Source organism: Pempheris klunzingeri, chromosome 4, assembly GCF_042242105.1.
Source record: "Pempheris klunzingeri isolate RE-2024b chromosome 4, fPemKlu1.hap1, whole genome shotgun sequence".
Classification (NCBI taxonomy): Eukaryota; Metazoa; Chordata; class Actinopteri; order Acropomatiformes; family Pempheridae; genus Pempheris; species Pempheris klunzingeri.
Genome location: NC_092015.1, coordinates 14,235,403 through 14,260,258, shown reverse-complemented (window position 1 = coordinate 14,260,258; position 24,856 = coordinate 14,235,403). Strand labels below are relative to the sequence as shown.

Here is a 24,856-nt window from a genome sequence, read left to right as displayed (position 1 = left end):
GAGCCACCAAACCATTGGCCACATTTGGATTTTCTGTGTCTAAACATCTGATAAAAAAGGTAGCCGTGGATAAAGTTGGCATGTTCATATCATGGGTTTGCTTTCAGTGTTCTGCTAAATACTCAGACAGGACATGCTGATACTATTTCATAGATCTAACTATGTTTTAATATGTGGTGTGTTCATAAGGCTGGTGATCTGATTGTTTTTTATACATTAGTGTCCTAACAAGAGTTTCACTATGCTTAAACAATACTTTTTTTCACTTCCTTACTATAAAAAATACAAGCATGTTCTTCTACAAACCCCTTCTTTCGTTCAACTAAACAAGCAGCTGTGCTTGAAACTTGAATTAGAAACAGGTGAAAGTTTGGCAAAATCTGATCAAAGATTAAAACAAAGAGATTACAAATCTGGACTACACATTGGATACTGTTAGTTTGTTTGATTTGTGTGTGTGTGTGTGTGTGTGTGTGTGTGTGTGTGTGTGTGTGTGTGTGCTGAAGATTAAATTCCATTAATTAAATGTCCTTTAAGGGTTACACTTACAGAATATAAGAAAACAGGCATTAAATCATTAGAAAAAACATTTACTTTCTCTTCATCAACACAGGTCTTAATAATTCCCTCCTGTAGGGCATATTCATCTCTTGGATACTTTACTATTTGTATAATTTACGGAATAATGGAGATACTGTGCGTCCCTTATCTGTGAATGAGGCGTTCAGGGCAGCACTTGAACGCGACACAACACACGAAACGTGCTCGTGGCCGCGCCCCTTTGTAGTAGGGCGGGGAGAAGCTGCTGCTGTGCTCTCTGTTTATGTCAAAAAGTTACACAAGCGAGGCGTCAGGTTGTACAACAGGACCGTCTGACGTGCTGTGAACGAGGCTTCACACCCTCACCCACCGCCGCAGGTCACACTAGGGGCCTCGGGGCTTTCTGTGGGGGGATTTTATTACAGGAACTAAAATTACCACAAACGCGTTTGACAGCCTCGTCCGCGCCTTCTCTCTCTTTTCTCTATCTCTGGAAAATAACCGTGAAAAGAAACACGCTGCTTTTTTTTTTTTTTTATCCGCGGTGACTGGGAGCCGCACACCTGCGTGTTAACAGGTAGCCCACAGTCCTCATCCCCACCGGCTCCTCCGCGTCCACGCCGCTCACATCGGGTCCAATTGTCAAACCTCCATCCAGCAGAGAAACATTTCCACGATGGAGCTGAGTTCGGTGATTTTAACAACCGGGGGCTCCGTCGGATTCTTCAGGCTTGTCAACGATGGGGTCAGAAAGCTGCCCATGCCCGAGTCCGCCTGCAGGAATGCGTGGAAATGGAGAAATATCTCCACATCCTTCGTGCACAGTTGTATCACCGCCGTGTGGGCAGTGCTCTGGTGAGTTAACCCGCACGTAAACACTTTTATTCCTAATTAAATGATCGTAAATTATTGGTTTATTGATGTTCTGCTTGCGAGCGTGTTTTCATGAATGGGTGTCTGCTTTTGGCGCGACTGTGTTCAAAATGTGCTTCAGGTTTGTCTTACTTGACTTCTGATTGTAGTTTGACGTCATGTTATTTATTGTATTGATTAGTACAATAAATGGATTACTATTGTACTCATTTTCCTCATGCTGCTGGGCCAGGTCTTCTACCACCATGTTCATCCTCACTGTGCACAGATTTAAAGATGTGGTGTAACTTACTGTTTGGCTAATTAAATGTATTAAAATCAAGGTAAGATAAACTCCATTAATTCCCTTGTCACAGCAGCTCAATAGTAAGACAAAGAGTACAAGACTAGATACAATTAGATACTAATAGACAATAGATAGATAGAGACTTAAAAGTATAAAAGACTTAAATGATATAACTACACTATATACATCCTCTTGTATGATATACAGATTTAAAATCAATAAATACAATGCAAAATTAAAGTTAACTGGATTAATTGTAAAGATGTCACTAATAAAGTTCCACAAAACACAAATCACTGCTTTTTCTTCTAAATGCTTCATCTTGACATGTTGTGTTCATCTTTTCAGCTTCTTCCTGCACCCTCAGATGGCCGAGGATTTGATAGAAACTCACTCTGTGTTCTCCCATGCTTTGGTGTCGTTTTCGATCGGTGAGTACAGTACTTCTACAGGGCTGAATTACCGCTTCTGTCCTCCTCTGAATGGGCTGATGGTGTTGGCGGAGGGGAGGGCCAGAGAGGGAGCGCACCCATAGGTGCTGCCACCATAAGGGAAAGTGAAGAAGTGACATTATCCATCCGTGTTTCTCCCATTTTCCTACATGGGATCGGCACAGTTTTAGCTCCCAGCATTTATTTTAACCAGCTAATACAAGTCTTAACCTGACAGGATAAAGAGACCTTTTTTAATAACATAATGTCAACAAATATGTACACGATATAATTCCTGCTTAACAATATGGAAATCATAATGTCCACAAGAATGGGTCAGACACAGTAAACTGAGCCTTTTTACACATCAGTGCCACCCTGACTGCTCAGTGAATCAGCTGCTGACATGCTGATAAGCTCCTTCACTTCTCAGCTTGTTTTCTACTATTTACCATGCTGTAGCTGTAGTGGTAAAGATGAGGCTTTAACATGGTCAGGTTTTTAAAAATGTAAACGCTCTCACTGTCTTATCTTTGAATGAGCTGGAGATGGTGTGTTTCAGGGAATCCACAATGCCAACTACAGTGAATTTTACCATCTACTCTCCGTAAACCTAAACTAGATGCTTGCATATATTGTTTAAGTAAGTTTTCTCTAAATCTAAGTGTGCATGCTATCCCACATTCTTAAAATAGCAATGCGTCCTGTTTTTTTTTTTTTTTACTTTTCCTCATTAATCCTTAAAGTATTCTAGAGCAACTAGTGGCACGTGAGTCCTCTTTAAACCACAAATTTATTGGATCCGTGCCGGGCAACAAGGGCTCCCCGAGGATTCCCAGGATGTTTGACATTCCTTCAGGAAACCCAGCCCTGGAAGCTGGCATAGCAAGGAGCAGTGTCGGTGTGTGGAGATCAATGGGGGGCATTATTATCTGTCCCTGGCACGGGGCGTAACCCTGCACAGTCACGTGACATCAGCGAGACAGCAACTGTGCGAAAAGTCAGTTGATTTATGCGAGCCATTCACATCAGTCAGTGGTAACAGAAAGGGGAGGGATGGGGAGAGAGAGAGGGGGGGGTCATCCTCGGAAAAACAAGTGGAGTGCTTCTCCTGAACCCTCCCACCAGAAATGTGGTGTGATCCTGAGGCCTCAGCAAGTTCACTGAGAAGTTGTGTACAGAGGATTTGTGCATTCAGTCCGACACGCTGTGATACCGCTCTGCAAACTTCGCAGCGATAAGCCGTAAATGATCTCCACTTGTTGAATGAAGACCTTTTCCAGTACCCAGAACAATTTCCTGTAGAGTGACCCGACTGCTGTTAATGTTTCATGTGTGAGATGCTGTTTTCTCACATCAAATTCATTCTCCACGTCGCTGTGAATAACCAATTTAAAGAACAATTCATGTCACACCTAGATTACAATAGTAAGCTACCTCTAATACAGACAAAGAGTCGTGCTGATAGTGATGTTAAGCATTCCTCCCCTGGCATAATATAAAGAAGAAGCCACAATGTTACAAGTCTGGTTTACTCAGATTGCAAAAGCAGGAAGTAAGATGCTCACATGCTGCAGTAACTTGCCTGGTATTAGACAAACCCAGGTGTCTTAATCAGGTTTCTCACGCTGAACTGGCTCATTCCAACGTGATGCGGTCAGCCTGAAACCCGCTTGTTTGACTAACAGGTTTAAGAAAGGAGTTCCCTGTTCATGCAAACATGCTGATGAATGTAACTTGCATGGAAAAAAGCAAGTGTGTTGCTTTATATGATCTCAATAGAAACCTGTTTTTTTTTTTTTCTTGCTTTGGATGTTTTCCAGTGTAAAGTCAAGCAGTAGCTGCACAGAGCCTAGGCGTCACGTAGCGATCATGCCCATGTTGCAGAATATAAAGAAGTATACTCTGCTTAAAAAAAGCAAGATTTGTTTTTCTTTCTCTTTGTCAATCAGTCACCGTTTGTTCCATTCTGTATGTTTTAAAGTGTCAGACAGAACTGAATGAAAAAGAGGTGTCAGCTAACTTTTATTTATTTAAAGTCACATTGGCTGTTTATCGCCAAATTTTACTCAAACTGAACCTCTTGTGAAAACAAAAGCTATTGTTGGAAAAAAATTCATTTCCATTGTCCACTGTCAGTTTTCCTGTGAAACAATGAGAACTGTTCTGGAGACCAGATAATGCCGACAAACCAATCAAATGCTTGATGGCAGTCTTTTGATAATGGTAGCAGCTGGCGGCAAGTACATTTATTTATGATGAGACGAACCCAAATGTGTCACCACGTCAACTAAAGGGTCCCGGTGGCAAATCTCCAACGTAATGAGGTTAATTCCAGTCTCACCAAACCCCTGAGCTCCCTCGCACCCCTTCATCCTCATCCGCGACACTTCATTATTTTTCCAGCGTTCTGAATAGCCGTCACCATGGATACAGCTGGTGGCGGCGAAGGGGTGGGGTTGGTGGATATGAATAGCCCCTCTCCAAGAAACATCTTGGTTGCCATCGTTGTCGTCATGGAAGCAGGGCCCCCCTGATGCACTTGATACCCTGGAGGCTCCCATTGTCAAAAGAATGTGTCGTGTTTTGGTTGATGAATGAATTGCTGAACCTAAAGATGGGCGTTTGCTAAATGCTGTCTATCCCCGCAGGTTACTTCATCTATGACTTCTTTGACATGGTGGTGAACCAGAAGCTGAGTCAGTCCTGGGAGCTTCTCTTTCATCACTTGGTGGTAGGTCTTTCAAGTTTCTGTCACAGTTAGAAATAAGCTCTTCTCCTAGATTTAACATTTCGGCCAAAGATGTGTCACATTGACTGTAAAACATCCAACCTTTTGATTCTGTGTAAGAAATCATCTACCTGGACTTACCACCTGTATGAATTCACTATACAAGAGTGAATGCACCACAGCCCCAACGCACCTGTCGGAAGCACAGACATAGCACAGAAAGACAAAATACCCGTCTTTCTTGTCTAGTTACAAAGAACAAGTGAGGGAGGAACAAGGAGACAATCATTCCAGTGTTACAGCCCCCCCTGCCAAGCCCTCAACCTTCTTTCATGCCTTGAGAAAGTTAAACTCCACCCATCAAGCAATCCACTTAATTGTTTCTAGCAGATTTTCAACAGAGCCAGTCATCTTCATGACACGGTGACCCTCCACAGACTGGCCTGATGGGAGATATTTGTCTGAGGCAGTAACAGGTTAGGTCAGACAACCCTTCCCCCACTCCCACTTTTAAACACTATGGAAAATAAATAGGGAAATGGCCTGAAGAGGCAACACCGAGCTACATCCTGATTGAATATTTTCTCTCTCTGCTTCTGGCTGCGTGACCTACATCCAAGACCTTTCTGATGTTGTGTGCTGCTGACTGTTGCCAAGCTCTTGTCGTGTTGTTGCGGTGTATTACTCACCTCACAAGAGCTGTTCATTTACATTTTTTATTAGAAGTCTCTCTGACATGATTAGAGTAGATTTGTAACGTACAGCAGACGCAATCTGTGTGCTTATTTGGGTGTTAATGCAGCCATGTTTTCAACCCAAAGTACAAGGAAATATCCGTCCAGCCATGGTCTGTATCGCTTGTCCTTAAGGCTCGCGGCTGGCTGGAGCCAATCCTAGCTGACATTGGACGAGAGGCGGGGTACACCCTGGACTGGTCGCCACTCAATCGCAGGGCTATGAGGAAATATCTCTCAGCAGAATTTAGTAATCAGGTCTCTGTGGACGAGGCTTGTACTGCATAAAGAAAGTATCTAGCATGCTGACTTTCCATTAGCAGAAAGCACTCGTATTAACCAACCACTCAAGTTACAGTTTACAACCATGTCTGTCGAGACTCATATAATACATGTACGAGGCATTAAGTGTATTTTTTTGGCAACATGGAGGTTGTCAGCTTTTTGACATCAATGATTCCAGTGAAAAACATGCTGTGTTCACTTAGAGAGTATTTTTACAGATTCAGAGCGTCGTCACATGGTGCGACAACAGTCACCTGAAGCTCAATGACAAAAAAACCAATGAGCTTGTGGTGGAGCACCAGAGCAACAGGAGGTCTCCTGTCCTGGTTTGATTTGTGATTCATAAAATTGATTTGACTTGACTTTATTAAGCTTTGTTGTTCTTGTCATGTTTGGTGTCTATTAGTGTGAGAGTTTCCTCCTTGTAGGTGTTCACACGTTTAATTCTTTTCAATTCACGGCCAATAAAGTTGATTCTGATAGATTCAACGTTTTAGCCGCGACAGTAGACGATACCTGCAGTTCCAGCAACAATTTACTTCAATTTAATTGAAATCATTCTGATTATGGATTTCAACTTAACTGCTTACATGGACGCTAAATAAAGTGATCCAATAAGATGTGCATTAATGATCCCCAAAGCATTTAAAAATCCCTAAATGGGACATAGGGATGGACAGACGGACAACCTGAAAACATAGTGAAACATAAAAAGCCTCAACATGCCACATACTGCATATACACACACAGTGTATATAAATGTAAACATACTCTGTCATATGGACATCCTGTCCTGAGAAACATCACTTCAACAACATCTTGGCATACAAATCTACTCTGGTAAATATTCTCTTGTACATTTACATACAAAACAACACTAAAATGTAATATCCCTCCCACACAGACACACCAAGAGATTTTATATAATGGAAGCTGACGCTACGTCAGGAAACTAGCAAAGGTTTTTAATCAACTGGTTTTGGTCGAGATAATATATGGGAATTCTTTGCCAGACACACATGGCATAACAATCGGCACAACAGATCATGTACAATATCTGTGTGTGTGAGCAAATGATTTAAAGTTAGATAATGGTGAAAGATTTTCCTTCCTGCTCCTTGCTGGTGTCACCGGTGCTACTCCCAAAATGAAGTACACCTCTAAACTTGTTTGTTTGTTTTTTTAGAGATCCTTTTTTAAAGTTTTTTATCTTATATCTTATCTTATCTATATTTTTTAAGTTATCTTCTCTATTGTTCTGGACAACCTGGCTTTGTCATTTCTGATGATGTTGCATACGCCGTTGCTTTTCTAGGCAAACTTTCCAGTTTATGGCTCATTAACTTTGAGTACCATTTTGCAACTAAAACTATGACCTCTTTAACAGGTTATCTAATTGTAGTTTTATTGTGAAATGTCAGTGTACTCAGTGCCCATGATGCCCCTGGTTGTGTGGTTGTAGGGTTGTGTGGTGACGATCGTATAAGCTGGTAACATTAGGGGCCCTTTGTTTCTACACAAGGTCAAAGGCACCTCTGAGTCAATTGTCGTCAGGTGAAAATTGTGTTTAAGTGGTGGAAACTCTGAGAGTCGTTCAGGATTTGTTGTGGGAACCAGCTCCAGCACCATCTGGTTGTTGGTGGCAACTAACAGAGTTTGAGAGCAGATAGCTGTATCGCCTTTTTTCTTAAAGTTTTTATTCTCCTTCATTTCCTGGAAGCCTAGTGAATGGATGCTTTGGCCAGGCCAGCTGGCCCCTCAGATTGTCACTACAGTGTGGGAGGGACGGAGACTTCTTCCCCATTCACATGTCTCTTTGTGTTTTTCAGCAAGCTAACTCTCTTTCTCTTCATCAAGACTTTCATTCATTCTGATTTTGCTCCCTGACTTCCGCGTCCTTCCAGAAAGGCCATCCTCCTTCAGCTTACTTGATGTCGTATCCTCATCTGGTCCATTTCTTTTCTATCATGTTGACTTTTTTTCTTGTTCTTTTGCAGCTATTGTAAATTAGTTTATTGAGTTAGAGCTTCATGAAGCGTTGTAAAACCACGAGAACCAATCCAGGAAGTGATTTGCAAATATAAGTGTGGTCGTCTGAAGTCTCTGGAGTTTTCCCAGCGGGTGTAGCATGGACCCACACAGGTTCAGCTGGTCATACAGTCAGGAGCAGGTGCTTGATCTCTAGTTAATCTCATCCTCATATCAGCAAACCACCTTTTCATCTTTCACCCCTGCCTCTCGTCCCTTTTTCTGACAATGCTAATGTTCAATCTGCCTTTCCCTGAGCGCATGACATGTCACTGACGTATGCAAAGTAAACTCATTTGAGGCAGACGCAAACAAGAAGTTAATTAATTCTTAAAATTAATTATAATTATCTTAGAACATCACTGTATGTATATACCATGCTGCACGTAAAGCATTTATGTGTGACTGAACACACAAGGTGGTTTATGTGACTGGAAAATCTGGATGGAACATGTCAACAATTGAAAATGATGTGTTTCTATTATTATATGTTGACTCACTCATGCTGACAGACAATAAAGCCTAAAACAACACAGACAAATCACGGCTTTGTGGACCATTTGACTGAAAGCTGGTCAAATTGTAAGGACGGGAGGTGTTTCGTCTCTGAAAACAGGTGTGGAAAAAAACACGACCTGTCACACACTTTTGTAACTGTTGATATATTATATTCTAGTGTTGTGTAATGTTTGTGTAATGAATGGACATCTTAGTATCTTAGGTTATAATTAGGATTGTTCAGCCTGACAATGACATCAGTGGACAGGATTGGCTCTGAGGGCAAATACAAGTTGTAATCATTATTTTTTTAAATGGGCATAAAAGTTTATCTACTTTTTAGGTCACTTGCCCGACACATACTGTTAAAGATCCATGTTTTTTGTCTCAAATACTAAGCCTTTATGCTCTTATGCTCCATATTGATCCCTTCCTCCTCCTTTCAGTGTTTGTCTGCTAAACGCACATGCAATTATTTATTATTATTTCATCTCTGTTACGCACTGCGAGGGTGTCCTCTATTGCACAGGCATGTAGTGGAGCACCATGAGGTGCAGTACGAGTTTTGCTGATCCCTGTTGTCACAGTCCAGGAGAAATAATAAAGTCAAACATTCCATGGAAAGTTTTTTTTTTTTTTTTTTTTTCCCTCCCTTCTTATTGACTGAAGTGGAGATTACAGCTTCTTATTTCTGTCTGAGTAACGTGGGCCCTGCCACAGCCACTCACGGCTGATGAGATCCTGTCAGCCATAACCTCGTGCTTTCCTTTGGAAAACAGGAAGTCCTGATGGTTCTGCCAGAAATAGGGTGTCCTCTTCTGAGGTGATTAGATATGTATGTACCAATTATTACATATACTGTTTAAGAAACACAACATGCAGGATATTTGAAAAGCCTGTTGAGCGTAGCGTTGAATGAAATTAGTCGTTTTAGACATTGTTTGAGCTGGACTCACTGTAGTGCCTATAGTTAATGTAAAACCAGGGTTGTCTGCAGCTCTTGTGTAAAAAAAAAAAAAAAAAAAACCCTCCCCATGTTGAGTCTATTTCAGCCTCCTTTACCCATGGCTCTTGGAAATAGCTTGTAATTAAAAATATGAGCCAGGAGAGAAGGATGCCAAGCAGGGGCAGAAGGACAGATTATTTTTTTCCATGAAGAACGAAAGCATGTGAGCAACAGTATGTCCAATGTTCTCTTTTGAGATTTCCATCGATAACGCACAGTGGAAACGCCAAGTGATTCAGTTTCGCTCCTCTGCTCTCTCTTTGCCCTCTGATGGGGGTTTGATGTTCTCCAGCGCGTTTGCTGTTTCTTTCCGTAAATGTCTCTCATCCCTCCTTCATTAGGCAGAATTCAATTATCTTGGTAGTGAAGAGCCAAGGCCGACACTCCTCCAAAGCAGATCAGGGCGGCACAGGTTAATCAGCTATTTGACGATCCGTGCTGTTTCCAATTACATCTGTCTTCTTTAAATCTACATGTAGACTAAATATTCTTCTCATATGGTTCTTAGCTGTGTAAAATTTCATCAGCTTTTGGGAACACTTATGGCTAAATGCACAAGTTGCTCTTACACATACAAATGAAGAATGATAACATTTTGTAACACCCCGGGGCAATAATTATTTCCCCCAACTGCCTGCTGGTTCTTCCAAAATTGCAATAATCAGGCCAAGTGGGCTGTCAAGAAATCCAGTCACATTTCCCCAGGTCCGAATGACACAAACTGTGTTGCACAAATCTATAAACTTTTTCCTGCAATAATACACTGCGTATGTTAGGGTTTTCAATTTTTTTAAATTTTTTTGTATTTCATGAAAAAACGTTTTAATGAACTTTATTTTGGGCCTTCGCTAATGCACAAATAAAAAAATTACTTGAATGAGTGGAGCTCAATATCCTCTAATCATTTTACAGATTTTAAAAGAATTTAAGAGCTTTCTGAAGTCGTTTAGTTGTCAGATTCATGTCATTGTTGTCAAGCACTTAAACAGGTTCTCAGCAAGGCTATCTCTTTATGTGGTTTATATATATCATTGTTCCTTCTGTCTTCTTCTGAAAAGCTTAGCCACAGCATTAAGTTACCACCATGCTCAGCCGTAGAGGTGATGTTAAATGTGTGCGTATGAAGTGTGCCTGATCACTACTAAAGTACTTATTATAGTGACAAAGAGGGTTTTGGTGGATGATGTGCAGCATATGAGGACTGTCAGATTTCAGCGTATCACTGAAACAACAGTCTGAATTTGTATCTGTGTAACCTGGAAATCCTCTCAGGTGCTTGCATGCTCACATTCGCCTGGTTTTCAAATTCAACCTCGGTCACATTTTTCCTCTTGAAGGTTCAGCTTGCACCAACCTCAGATATGAAGGGAACTTGTCTCTGTTTACCAGGCATGAAAATAGATATTTGTGGGAGGAGCGTGAAGCGGTCTGACATACCCGATAGGGAATGTCACATTTGGAAGCAGGGACATACTGTATTTGGTTGTTGGCCATGTTGTCGCTGGAATGCCATATCTGCCGTGGATCTCTACATCTTCAACTCTGCAGAACCTGATTATCCTGTACACCTGTTTCTGTCTCTCCATCTATTAGCTCCCCTTTGTTATCACCTAATGTGACAGCATTAGAGGCAAATACACAGAAATTTGTAATCCTTAAAGCTTCATTTGGCTTGAGTCTCCATTGTTGCCCTGTTTATACAAACATATCAGACGCTCAGCTGGTCTGTTTCCTTGTCATTGACAAGAACATGAACAAGCATGTTGTTGAGTTTTAATGACAAATAGAAGTGTAGAGCATGGTTTTAATATACCCTCTTTTCATGCTTAAAACATCCACGGCTTCTTGATCTTCACCCGTTGATTTAGTATATGATGTGTTTTTGTTTTTGCTTGACAGCCCACAGACATATTTTCAGCCATCCGCAATCTGTGGGCTCTACCGCTCCTCCCTTCTGACCCACACTTTGGTGTAACAAACCACATGGAGCGAGGCTTACTTTCAGTACTTACTTTTACTTCCAGTGCCAACATCATGTTTACATACCATGAGCTGCTGCAAACGCTGTTGTTTTTGATGAAATTTTAGTGCAACATGCACTTAGCTGAGTGCGAAGGCCTTGAATGATGCAAAGACAAAGTGTCTCAGTGTCACACCACATACTGAAGATGATGATGATGATAATGGCAGAGAGAGACAAATGCTGCAAAATAGGCGTCAGAATGTGTACATGAGGTTTTTTTCTTTTGGCGGGCAAAGCTTGTGTGTGTGTGTGTGTCGGCAGTCTCGTTCTGTGTATATCCAGACGGGAGGACAGACATCTGGTCTCCACATGAACCTCAGGCTCCCGAGAGAGACACTCGCACACATGCAGCAAACCTCCAGCTTCCTGAGAGGGCTCTGGCTAATGTGTGCACCCCCTAAAAACATTTCTGTACCGCAGCTCCACTCCATATATCACACGCGCTGCCTTGTTCAAACCCCCCCCTCTCCTTGTACGACCCGAAACATCTCCCCCATCCCCCCTCGTGCACCTACTCTCTGCAGCCTGTACCACCCCCTCACATGGCTACAAACCAATGAGAGCCTCTGCGCTCCAATAGTATCGTATCTCACTTTTGGGTTTTTTTCCCCACATGGTACGACTGTCTGACATTGAGGAATTTCCTTGTCTGTTGTTGTTGTGTCAGAAACGGTTTACCCTAATCTAATTCAAAGGCAACAAACTTCAAACTCCAAAGATTAATGGATGCAGCTTCTTTTCTTTATCAGCCACAGAGCTGCTGCTGCTGTGAAAAGCAGTCACTGTGGACTATTGGAAGGCTGAAAATTACTTTAAACGTTCAGGATATGTTTGTATGATCAGGCTTCATAAATCAGATAGATTTTTGCTTAAGTTATGTAAAGTGTATATTGAGATCAAAGGCCATTACATGTGTGTAACATGTCTGAATTTTTTCATTAACATGTGTAATTGAGAGTGAGAAAGTGTGCATGATGTCTGCCTATTCAAGCTGCAAACTGAGAAGTATCTATTAGAATAATAAATGTTTTTTTTTTACTTTAATTATTAGTCAGAATAAACTATACATATCTAATTTTTTTTTTACTATAAAGATAGAAAAAGAAAACTGTTGGCAGAAATAGGAGACGTGCATCCTGTGAACAGAGGATCATAGTAAAAAAAAAAAAAAAAAAGAACATGACACCTTCTGTTAAATAGTTCTCCAGCATATTTGGTGTTAATCCCGTCACGGTGTTTATGAAGGCGAAGGATTGTGAAATTCAAGTTATCTAAGTAGATGAAGGCGCCAACCATCCTGAAGAGCACAGGCTAGTGTGAATGAGCCTTTTATTGTTGCCGTCCTCGGCTCACAGGTAGACCGCAGAAAAGAGCGAGTTTGTTACATGCTCATACATACACATGTGCCATTCTTTCCAAAAAGGCTGGAGGCTGGAAAAGCAGAGTTCCCTTAAAAAGGAGGAGGCATTTGTTTGCAGTTGGCATAGCAACCAGGACTGTTGTTTGTAGGGGCATCCATCCATCCATCCATCAGCGGGTTTAGAAAACGGAGGGAGTTGACTCTGTGTAAGCTGTGTGTCACCGCTGAGGTGGGGCAAAGCAGGATTTGTTCTCCAGGAGTGCCACACCTACTGGACTAGAACTGAAGCATGAAAAAGGTTGAGAGCAGGAATACCAGAGAACTTGTGTATGACTCCAAAAGCAGCGTGGGTGGGTGAGCGAGCATGTGAGAGTACAGCGTAGGAACAACCTCACATTGAACACTCATAGTAAGTGGAATTAACCATTTCACTGCCTGAGATATCACCAGTAATTGTCAAGGGCTCATTCTATTTGTTTCTCACATCTCCCTAGAGCTCCTGGCCATGTTAGTTCTGAGGATTAAAACGTTTATTCCCACAACTGAAGTGTTAAAACAGCGTGTTGGGGTTTTACAGGGGGGTTATTTCAGGCTCTTGGCTGAGCACAGTAACTTCTCGAGCCAGCCTAACTGTTTTCCTGTGTTTCCAGTCTTTGTGCTAAACTAAGTGGCTGCTGGCTGTGGATTCATATTTGCCGTACAGACATTAAGTGGAATTGATCTTCACATGCAGCTATCAGCAAAGACAGCCAATAAGCATATATTCCTAAATTGACAAGCTATAGAAGAACTGAGATCTAAGATGATGCTTTTAATACCCCGTTTGCAAATGTTAAATATGATTAGCTCCATTGTTTTGTTGTCTGCTTTTCTCTGCAGTCAAAGATAAACAAGTAAAACATAGAAATATCAGACCACAACACTTACAGTGTTGCAACCCGTGAAGAATCTGGAATATCCTCAGATCTCAAGAGCTTCCTGGTGCTTCCTAATGAGCGTTAAGATGCATTGGAAAAGCCATCACTGTGTCTCTCTTTCCTTGGTCACTCTGTTACACTCGAGGCAGCGCAAACCATCGTTCCTTCCTTCACACCCAGTGTCTGAATACCTCAAGTAGCCATGATTCACCAGAACCCACCTATTAACAGTCAGAGCCTCACCCTGACGTAAAGCTGAGGAAAAAGACTCCAGCCAGTACTCGAAATGGGACACATACACTTACAAATCAATACCCACTCAATGCTAATTGATCATATTTGCCTTAATTAATTGCATGTGGACACATGCGGTGAATCTCCGGCCGAATCTGACCAGATGTTTGTGACAGCGAAGCACTGAAGTGGTCTGCTGTGCTGCTGTCAGCTGACAGGAGTTAACACAGGCCGCATGATAATGGTTATGATGATCATCCCTCAGTCCTCCAGGGGTAACTGTCTCATGTTTCCAAGCTGCATGTCGTTCCCTCCGTTTCCTCTCATAGACTTGGAGTTTCTGTAAGGCCCTCCCACCTGCTCATCACACCACCGCCGGTCTGCCTATGGCTCTCTTAGACTTCCCATTAGTTTCCTCTAGGGCCGACACCCTCCGGTCAGTTGGTCGATTGTCAGAACAAATACGCAAGAAGAGGATGTGCAGCAGTAGAAAACGTGTGCACTGACAGAGCAGTGAATGAATTGGTAGCATAATCGTTGTCTGTATAGCAGACAGTCCCAGGTGTGATAGTGAGCCACAGTTGTAGTTCCCATGTGCAGTAATTAGAGGCTATATGGCCTCTTTTCCTGCTTGAACAAGCTGATTTGTTCATGTGACTGCCTTCAGCGAGAGAACTGCTTGATAATACTGTGGTCCACCTTCATCAACCAACATGTTTTAACAAGCTGATCAATAGTGTGCCCCTATTTATGTTTGAATTAGAGGTTCAACTCAGTTTACTCATCTTTTTAATTATTCCTAGTAATATTCCTGGATGGATGGATTTGGATGGTGACTTATTGAACATTGAGGGACATATTTTAGGGCAAAGAACTCATTCATTATTTGCTCAACACAACCTTGTTCCTGCTGGATGGCGAAAGCTCTTTCTAAAGAACATAAAAACAAATTACACTGGTTTTGCACTGTCTTAGACGAGCCTCCATCAGACAGTAGCACAGGTATCTAAACAGCTTGCTCTTATTTTGAAGGTCATTGTCAAATCCTGTGCTGCACTATACGTTTATGGAGATTGAGGCTTTTGCTGTGAAAAGAAAATTATCCCAGATGTCAAATCTTGGACAACAAGTAGAGCAAATAAAATACAATAGACACCACCCTTAAAATATCTCATAGTGTGCCTGCCTTCTTTGTGAAGAATTGTATTTCAACAGTACCTTTAGGAACAAAATAACACTTTTCAGCACAAAAATACCTGCAGCGATTTAATTATGAGGGACAAGTGAGATATAATTATGTTAGTATACTATATCTTTTTTATTTTTACTTGTATATTATACCTGCTTTCAAGCCAGATAAGACACCCCTACCCTATAATAGCTACCTATGCCACCTTTTTGCTCCAATTCAAGCACTGGTTAGACCCTAAATACCTACAGTGGGGCAAAAAAGTATTTAGTCAGCCACCAATTGTGCAAGTTCTCCCACTTAAAAAGATGAGAGAGGCCTGTAATTTTCATCATAGGTACACTTCAACTATGAGAGACAGAATGGGGAGAAAGAATCCAGGAAATCACATTGTAGGATTTTTAATGAATTAATTGGTAAATTCCTCAGTAAAATAAGTATTTGGTCACCTACAAACAAGCAAGATTTCTGGCTCTCACAGACCTGTAACTTCTTCTTTAAGAGGCTCCTCTGTCCTCCACTCGTTACCTGTATTAATGGCACCTGTTTGAACTCGTTATCAGTATAAAAGACACCTGTCCACAACCTCAAACAGTCACACTCCAAACTCCACTATGGCCAAGACCAAAGAGCTGTCAAAGGACACCAGAAACAAAATTGTAGACCTGCACCAGGCTGGGAAGACTGAATCTGCAATAGGTAAGCAGCTTGGTGTGAAGAAATCAACTGTGGGAGCAATTATTAGAAAATGGAAGACATACAAGACCACTGATAATCTCCCTCGATCTGGGGCTCCACGCAAGATCTCACCCCGTGGGGTCAAAATGATCACAAGAACGGTGAGCAAAAATCCCAGAACCACACGGGGGGACCTAGTGAATGACCTGCAGAGAGCTGGGACCAAAGTAACAAAGGCTACCATCAGTAACACACTACGCCGCCAGGGACTCAAATCCTGCAGTGCCAGACGTGTCCCCCTGCTTAAGCCAGTACATGTCCAGGCCCGTCTGAAGTTTGCTAGAGAGCATTTGGATGATCCAAAAGAGGATTGGGAGAATGTCATATGGTCAGATGAAACCAAAATAGAACTTTTTGGTAAAAACTCAACTTGTCGTGTTTGGAGGAGAAAGAATGCTGAGTTGCATCCAAAGAACACCATACCTACTGTGAAGCATGGGGGTGGTAACATCATGCTTTGGGGCTGTTTTTCTGCAAAGGGACCAGGACGACTGATCCGTGTAAAGGAAAGAATGAATGGGGCCATGTATCGTGAGATTTTGAGTGAAAACCTCCTTCCATCAGCAAGGGCATTGAAGATGAAACGTGGCTGGGTCTTTCAGCATGACACTGATCCCAAACACATCGCCTGGGCAACGAAGGAGTGGCTTCGTAAGAAGCATTTCAAGGTCCTGGAGTGGCCTAGCCAGTCTCCAGATCTCGACCCCATAGAAAATCTTTGGAGGGAGTTGAAAGTCCGTGTTGCCCAGCGACAGCCCCAAAACATCACTGCTCTAGAGGAGATCTGCATGGAGGAATGGGCCAAAATACCAGCAACAGTGTGTGAAAACCTTGTGAAGACTTACAGAAAACGTTTGACCTCTGTCATTGCCAACAAAGGGTATATAACAAAGTACTGAGATGAACTTTTGTTACTGACCAAACACTTATTTTCCACCATAATTTGCAAATAAATTCTTTATTTTGTCTCTCATAGTTGAAGTGTACCTATGATGAAAATTACAGGCCTCTCTCATCTTTTTAAGTGGGAGAACTTGCACAATTGGTGGCTGACTAAATACTTTTTTGCCCCACTGTACTTTGGTAGGACGAGATGACAGCCACTGTTTTCCATGTGTCAGAGTGCTGATGGTAGCATATCTTAAATGTTTGTGGTTTGTTTTCTCTAATGCTAAAATTGCCACAGAATAGCTAGTGCTGACGTGGTTTTTCTCTTTTTATTATGTTGTGCTTTCTGACGTGCTCACACACACATACAATCAGCAGGTAACATGTTTGGAATACGTTTAATCGTCACTTAATAAATATGGGTGTGAACATGCTGTCATAAGCATATATGTCTCGTTGGTGTGCAGTTATTGAAAATACTGAATTCTCAAACAGGTGTGTTTGTGGTGAGGGCGTTTGGTACGTGTTGTAGCCGTCCTGGTTTTAGGACCACATCTGCTGACACCAAACTCTCCACCACAGCTGACTCCACAGAGGCAGCATGTTTTTTTTTTGTTTTTTTTTTTTTTTTAATAATGGAGGTTGTTTGTGAATCTACACCATTTTGTGTGTGTGTGTTGGTGAGATGAAAGAAAACATGCACACCTTCCCTAACTACACAGTCTTTTCTTTCCCCATCACATCGGCATTACTGTTCAACGCCCACTTAGTCCATTGTAACAAAAATGCTGTTTCCTACTGAACTTGAATTTCTCCTCACTGAGCCAACTAGCAAGTTAACAGCTGGAAGCAGGGAAACTGGTTTGACATGGAAATGCGTAATTACCTTTATGTCTGTCCTGAAGTTTGCACCAAAAAGTGTGCGACCAGGAGGGGAGACAAGCAGAGTTGTTATTTTAGATAATAAAGGCCATTTACAAAAGGATGAGCATGGGATGAGAATATCTGCTCCATCAGTAGTGTAAGAAGTGTATGTGTGTAGGAGAAGTGTACACACCCTAATAGTGATAATCAAACATTCAGACCATCTATATCCATAAACTAATAATGTGCACAGCAGAACCAGTGCAGCTAGTGAACTGGTTTATAACATTTAAACAGACAAATAACGGTGAACATCATACTTAGAAAGTCAAACAGAGACACAGAAGCAAGTTCATGAGTAGTTTCTGAATAACTGGAAAAGCAGAGAAGATGCAGCTGTTTACCTTTAGCTGTTATCTTGACAAAGAAAGTGGCCATTTTGTCTCTCAGGCTTTATCTTTCTTTGCAATCACATTTGAGGCTAAGCTTGTGTTTTTATCAGCTTTATCCAGCCCTGGGTTCTCTGTCCGCTTGCCATCTGAAAAGTGATCACATAGCATCTTCATTCAAAAGCACAAGCGTTGCCCAACGCGTGCCGTCTTTACGCAAATGTATCATGTGAACTTTGCCCCACTTTTTGGTGGACCTGTTGCAGATGTGGTTGTTTCCTTTGTATGCTAAAAGTCAGGGTTATAGACAAAGTTGTTTTTCTCCATGCCAGAGTCTTTTTAAAAAAAAAAAATTTTTGTCAGGCTTCACCATGTCCATACCACAGTTTACAGTACTTGCCAACTATCTTTGTACCCACTGTTTCCACCTGAAAGTGGGATGAAAAGGTCCCTCACCAGGCTGTAGAGAACATCTAATTGAGCCCACGGGGAGAAAATGCAGGCAACAAACACTCACACCGCCTTGTTTTTCAGCCTTTGGCTTGGATTTTATATGGGTGGCTGTAACAGCAGGTTAATGTATAAAGGTTGAATAACACACTTCTGTCTTCATCCACCGACCTCAGTCCCCATACTATAACATGGTCATTGCCTGTTATAATGTAGGCTGTTGAGCTTCCTGATATCAGGCAGTGTGAGACTTTTTTCTACAATTATAGCTGAAAAGGAGTCAAGATTGAAAGTTTGTTCTTAAGCTTGGAAACCGCGCTGGGTCAAACAAGCTGTTTTGGAGTTTTTGGTTGTAGATCATGTTTTCCTCAGCAGATGAAGTTATTAAATATTCAGATATCCGTTTCTCAAAGCATTTTAATAACCTCCTTGTTTGTTAAAAATCTAGATCGACAGTTAATTCTTTACCTTGAAAAAAATTATTTTTCAAAGTCATATGAACAGAAAGTTTATTAGCTGTTCAGGTGCTTTCTCTCATAACACATGATTTAAGAGCTAAATATTACATTTCCTGCTATTAAAGTACTTCCACACTACATAACTAGCCTTTTCATTAATTGTCCTGAATTAACGGTAAAAACAAATAAACCTAATAATGTATTTCAGTCAACTGAGACCGGATTGAATTTATTTAAAGAAGTAGCACCATCCATGTGTGGTGTGACATATGTCCGACATGTATGTTTCTGTCTGTCCACTGGACTCTCTAGTCTGACGGCAAAGTCTGGGCGGCTGTATGTGAAAGCCAAGCTTCAGTAGAGCTCCAGCAAATGCTGAATCACTCTAATCATCTGATAGATCCAGGGTCTAGTCGGGGGGGGGATTACAGTGATTCCCTCTCAGCTCAGGGTGCTTACAGCAGTACAGGGTGTGGGATTTGGCCCTGGTTCTTAATGGATGACTAACAGAGAGCCAATCTATGCCACCAGGATGTGTTTGGGCAAGCTGCTGGTGTCTGGTTGGCTGCTGAGCCACATGGGGTCACAGTCACCTGATGATGACCTGCTGTGGTGAGATCGGCTGGTCACACTCACCTCTCTAGACAGGGAGAAGGTCCATGTTGTGCATTTTGTGCACAAAGCATTTTATGGCTCATCGGTTGTACATTTACTGCTGGTGGCTTTGAAAAGGTAAAGAATTACCAAGGTGAAGGTGTTTGTGACATATGGCTCCAACTTTATTGTTAGTTATGTAGGCTGGCTGTGGCCCTGAGAGCCGCTTTGTTATCAGTGTTTATACCAAGAGTAGGTTACAAATGAGGGTTATTGGCTGATGTCCAAACATCATAAAAATGGTGATTACTTTAATAAAACTAGGCACATGTACAGGGGAAAAAAGGACATTTAATTTGTCTTCATTGCAAAAGCATCTGTTGCCTCTTTCCCAGTCTGAGTCCCAAGCTCCATCATGTTTTACATTCCCAGATAAGATTAGACTTTAGATAAGCAGCACTAAAGACCACTGCTTGATGTGGTTACGGCTGTGGTCTGGCCTTAGTGTGTATGTGGGTGCTTACAGGTGAGCGTAGGGTTGTGTTTTTGAGGGTATGGGCCCTATATCTGTTACCTTATACTATAAGGTAACTATAGGGTTAGCCTATACTATAGGGTAACAGATAAGGGTCTTTAGTGTTGTTGGTGTCGGATTCGGATTTAAACCAACATGGATGGGTGTTTTTATAACACACACACACACCACCCGCTCCAGTGTTGTGTTTACTGTGGGTATTGTGGTTGGAAACTGAAAACAATGTGTGCATGTCCGCATTCTCCACCATATATTTATCTTGTCTCATCATCTCTCTGTTGATAACAACATTTTAAAAGAATTTGTAGAGGGGAAATTGAAGTGAAATTTGAAGATGTGTAAAATCAAGCTGCCTGATAGTCCAACATCAGTACAACATACACGTACAACATAGTACAACAGCTAAAGATAAAAATCAAGCATTATAAAATACTTTCATTACAAACAGCTTTATTAACTATATTTAGCTGTTTTTGGGAACTAAAGCCATTTAGGTGCCTAACAGACATGTGAGTGATAGTTTCTTACTATGTTACATTACAGGTGACCAGATTATTAATAATTTATCTGCTCGTCATTCTCTGTCTCAGTGACTGTGACGACAGGGTGTCATGACACACACCTTGTTCATCCACGAGTTTTAAGAGTCAGCATCTGTGCCGCCTCTCCTTCAGCGCAGGCACCTGAATGACCGACCAACACCGCAGTGTGATCTCACATGTCTGTGTGTGTGTGTGTGTGTGTGTGTGTGCCTTTGTTTTGCGCTGAAAAGCCCTGCGTGTCCTGTTGACATAACTGTTTTCTCTCCCAACACGCTGACTTTGGTGAGGCTGTTTGTGTTGCTAAATGCGGTGCTTTCACTGCCGTCACTGAAACTGTTCGTCATCACTGTCATTATAACCTTTAACAACGGGTGAAACTCTGATTTCTATTGCGATTACTTGGTGTGTGTCTGAGCCATTCTTCAAATCACTGTTTTTATTGTTCATTAACGAATAGAATAGAATAGAATAGCCTTTGTCATTGCATGTGTACAATGAAATTAGGAGGGGAAACTGCAAACAGGGGAAAAAGTGTTAGTTTGCTGTAAATTCTGTAGCTGAAGTGGTCTGAGGATGGTGATGTGGAACACTTTGATCCAAATTAAGACATCTAGAAAAGTAGTACCATCAGAGCCACAGTTTCCTCTTGGAACAACACTTTAGTACATGACGTGATATCTTGAAAACAAAAGGCCAGACTTTCATCCATGTTTTACAGTGAGCATGAGGTGAGAGATTTCAAGTGAAGGAAAACCTTTTGGACTTTGGCATCACATAGATTACATAGATAATGTAAAGACTCACTTTCCTCACACGCCCTGTTGCCTAACCTGCTACGGCGTGGCGCATGACTGCTGCTGCATTACAGAGGACATCCTGTGACCTCAGACCAAACACAAGCACAAACACAAGATGCTTCTCTGACTGAGCCATGACTAATGGTAAAGGCTGTTTTCTCACACCACAGTGAAGCCCATGACCTGTACTTACTAACTAACTAACTAACCAAAGGCCTGACTTGCTTTGGACTGCTCTCTTCTCGTCCTGCTTCCCTTCACCGCCACCATCCAGTCTGAAGTCTGAAACTAAAAGTCCGTCTGAACACAGTTTGTCTCCCTGCTGCACTTTGAGTGTGCTCTGAGTGTGAATGAAGCTGGTGAATGTGGGGGTGTGAGCGGGTGCCAGCTCCTGTGGAGAGTTGGCTGAACAGCCTGTTTTGGTATAAACACATTTCTGTTATCCAAATTTTACACCTTCAACACAGCTGCTGTGAATGTGTTCGACAGCAGCTTTCACCTCTGTCACAACATTTCCAATATTGTCCGTAACCCTTTGCCATGGCTCTTCAGTGTTATGTCAGCAGACAGTTGACTGGATTTCTTGCCGGCTTTGAGGGACGTTGCTGCCATCTTGTGGAGATTTTCTGTTAGTTACCACATAGACTTTAACAAGCACCGCTCGGCAAGAACGAATCACGGTGGTGGCGTCCTTCCACATGGTCAAGGTGTCAGAAATCGTTCAAACTATTGCACTGAAAAGGAATGGAGATATGGAAATGAATACAATCTATGTAATATGAATATTTTCCTCACAAGAGTTTGTTTGACCGCTGATTCAACTCAATTTAAAGTTGATCTTTAAATTTAAAGGAGACCCCCATGTAATCAATGTGTAGGAAAATGATCTAGGAGCTAGATTTTCATAAAAATATACTCCTATATTCCCTGCAGAGACTTCTGTGGCTGTTTTTGTGAGAATTGTGGATGGCTGCATTTTTCATAATGGATAAAGTAGTGAAGTTCCCTTTCTTTACCTGCACAAAACGCACCCAGGCACCAAAGCCAGCAGCTGTTCCTGCTGTAGGAAAACTGTGGACTCCTGCTGACAGGATACAGTTTGTGCAAAACACAATAATTCACCATGATGACATGCGGTGAAATGCAATTAAAACCTACTGAATAAAACACCAACTCACTGTAACAGCACCACTCAGACTCACTACCTCCTACTACTGCAGCGGCAGCGACTCTCTTATGTTGCTATGACCTCATATGACGTGTTGTTGAAAAAAAGTGTTTTTAGGACCTTTGTGGGAAACGGCCAAAACATTAAATCCTGCATCACCCTTTTAAAGTTATCATTTTCAGACAAAAATTAAGCTGCAAGTTGCTCTTCAAAGCTATTAAATCATTAGAGTTACACCAATATGTCGGCATACTACTGTGTCATACTGTAGTACTATTGTGGTATAGGGGATGGCTGCTCTTTGAAGTTTAATCATGATCATGTGTAAACCACGCTGCACACTGCCTGTTAAAATTGCGTGCTCTGTCACATCCATTGTAACGCTCCTCCTCCTTGTCCTCTTTCTCGCTGTCTTCCTCTGTAGGTGATCACCTGTTTCGGCCTCTCCGTACTGTCTTGCCGCTACGTGGGCTTTTCCGTGGTGGCCTTGTTGGTGGAGATAAACTCTGTGTTCCTCCACCTCAGAGTAATCCTGCGCATGGCCAACATCGCCAAAGGCACGCTGTACCGGGTCAACAGCATAATCAACCTGGGCACATACGTGGTGTTCCGCATCAACACGCTGGCCTGGATGACCCGCTGGCTGGTGCTCAACAGGGACAAGGTGCCCCTCGTGGCCTACACGCTGGGCAGCGTGGGCATGGCCATCATGACTGTCATGAATATCGTCCTGTTTTATCGGCTGCTCAGGAGCGACTTTTTGAAGACGTCCATAACCAAGGAGACTAAGAAAGAGAAGGAGATGTAGGCGTAAAGAGAAGGGGAGGACGAGATGGATTAGATTCATAAACACACTCCTTACTGTATGTTAGCACCCTGTGGCTGAGATTTGGTACCGTTTTGCTTGTGTGTTATATACTCAAAGCTGGGAGACGGAGGGATCTTTCTATCTGTCGTACTGCACAAGTACATGTATACGAGGTGTAATTAAATGGCCTTACTTCAAACATGGATCACAGATGACACTAAAAGCTGCACTTAGTTGTAGTTTCAACTTCAGGCATGTATAAATGTGTGTGATCCAGTCGTCCTTAAGTGAGATTAGTGTCTCACTAGTGGTAGATGGAGGTCTCTTCGTGTGAACAATGTAAGGCCTTGTAAAACGACACCAAACGCCTTATTGCCCCACAGGGTGTGTCTGCTAAATCGGCTCTACAATGTAACTTATGGTATGTGAAGACGTACAATTCACAACACACCCACCAACATTTATACTTCCATCTCTCCATCAGAATAACTTTTTATTCATTCATATTACACACATATTATACACTTGTGGATTACATGAAATAGCGTTTATTTACCACTGAGTACAAGCCCTCTTCTTTTTTTAACACTAGCACTGCAGACGTGAATATATATCTTTTTTTTCTCTCCACCAAAATCTCCTCAACTAAAAACCGCCTGCTACCTCAGAGAGCTTGTAACAATTCTTCGCCTCTTTCTAACGCAAACTTTGCAGTCAGTGTTTGGCAGGTTCTTCATTATAAGAGAGGAAAAATGTAAAAGAAAGAGTGATCACTAGCAAATACCGATCCTGACCTAAGGAGGGAATCGAATAATAAGGTGACGAATGAGTGCTGAATACTTTGAAGTGGCATTTAAATGAAATGCCAAATCAGTCAAACCCTAATCCTTAAAACATCTGGTCAGATCCGATTGGCTAACAGCACTGCCAACCAATCGGGTCGTTGTGTTTGCAGAACTAATTCCTTAAAATCAAGTAGACTCTGGGTCTACTGGCTCATGGATCAATTAGAGTGGCAAAAGGGAGCGAGGCATCTCCATGACCTCCCATCAGTCTTTGCCAGTGACATCAGAGCCCGTCAGCGGTCAGCGACATGTTGTCAGACAACTCAGCTGTCTGCTGTGTGTGAGCGTGCTGGAAACCTGTAAAATGACCGTAGACAGTAGACAGTGCTGCAGCACGTTAATGGTTTGTATGTATATGTCTGTAGTCGTCTGTGACAGTTTACAGTCTGCAGTAGGAGCTTTCAGACAAGCAGACGTTGTTATCCTTCATTCAGCCTCCGGAGGACAGCACACTCCTCAAACATTACCTCAGTGATGTCGGCGCAGACATCAACACCGGAGATGTCCTTGTTTTGTAACGCCTTTGTACAACTGTGCCTCCTGCGTTTAGTTTCACGTCGCCAATAAGCACTGAGAGATGCAGAGAAACTCCTGAGGTCGGTGTTGTTAACAAACAGGTCTGAGATCTGTGAATACAGCAAACTG

The 24,856-nt window shown here is 42.1% G+C and overlaps 1 protein-coding gene across 1 annotated transcript; it reads left to right on the top strand.

Annotated features, from left to right (window-relative positions):
- The first annotated feature begins 977 nt into the window (after positions 1–977).
- Positions 978–23,631, top strand: tlcd2 (TLC domain containing 2). Its single transcript, XM_070829660.1, has 4 exons — positions 978–1,395; positions 2,048–2,130; positions 4,782–4,864; positions 22,983–23,631. Exons 1-4 carry the CDS (start codon positions 1,217–1,219, stop codon positions 23,364–23,366), a joined length of 729 nt encoding a protein of 242 aa, XP_070685761.1. The 5' UTR covers positions 978–1,216; the 3' UTR covers positions 23,367–23,631.
- Positions 23,632–24,856: the final 1,225 nt, after the last annotated feature.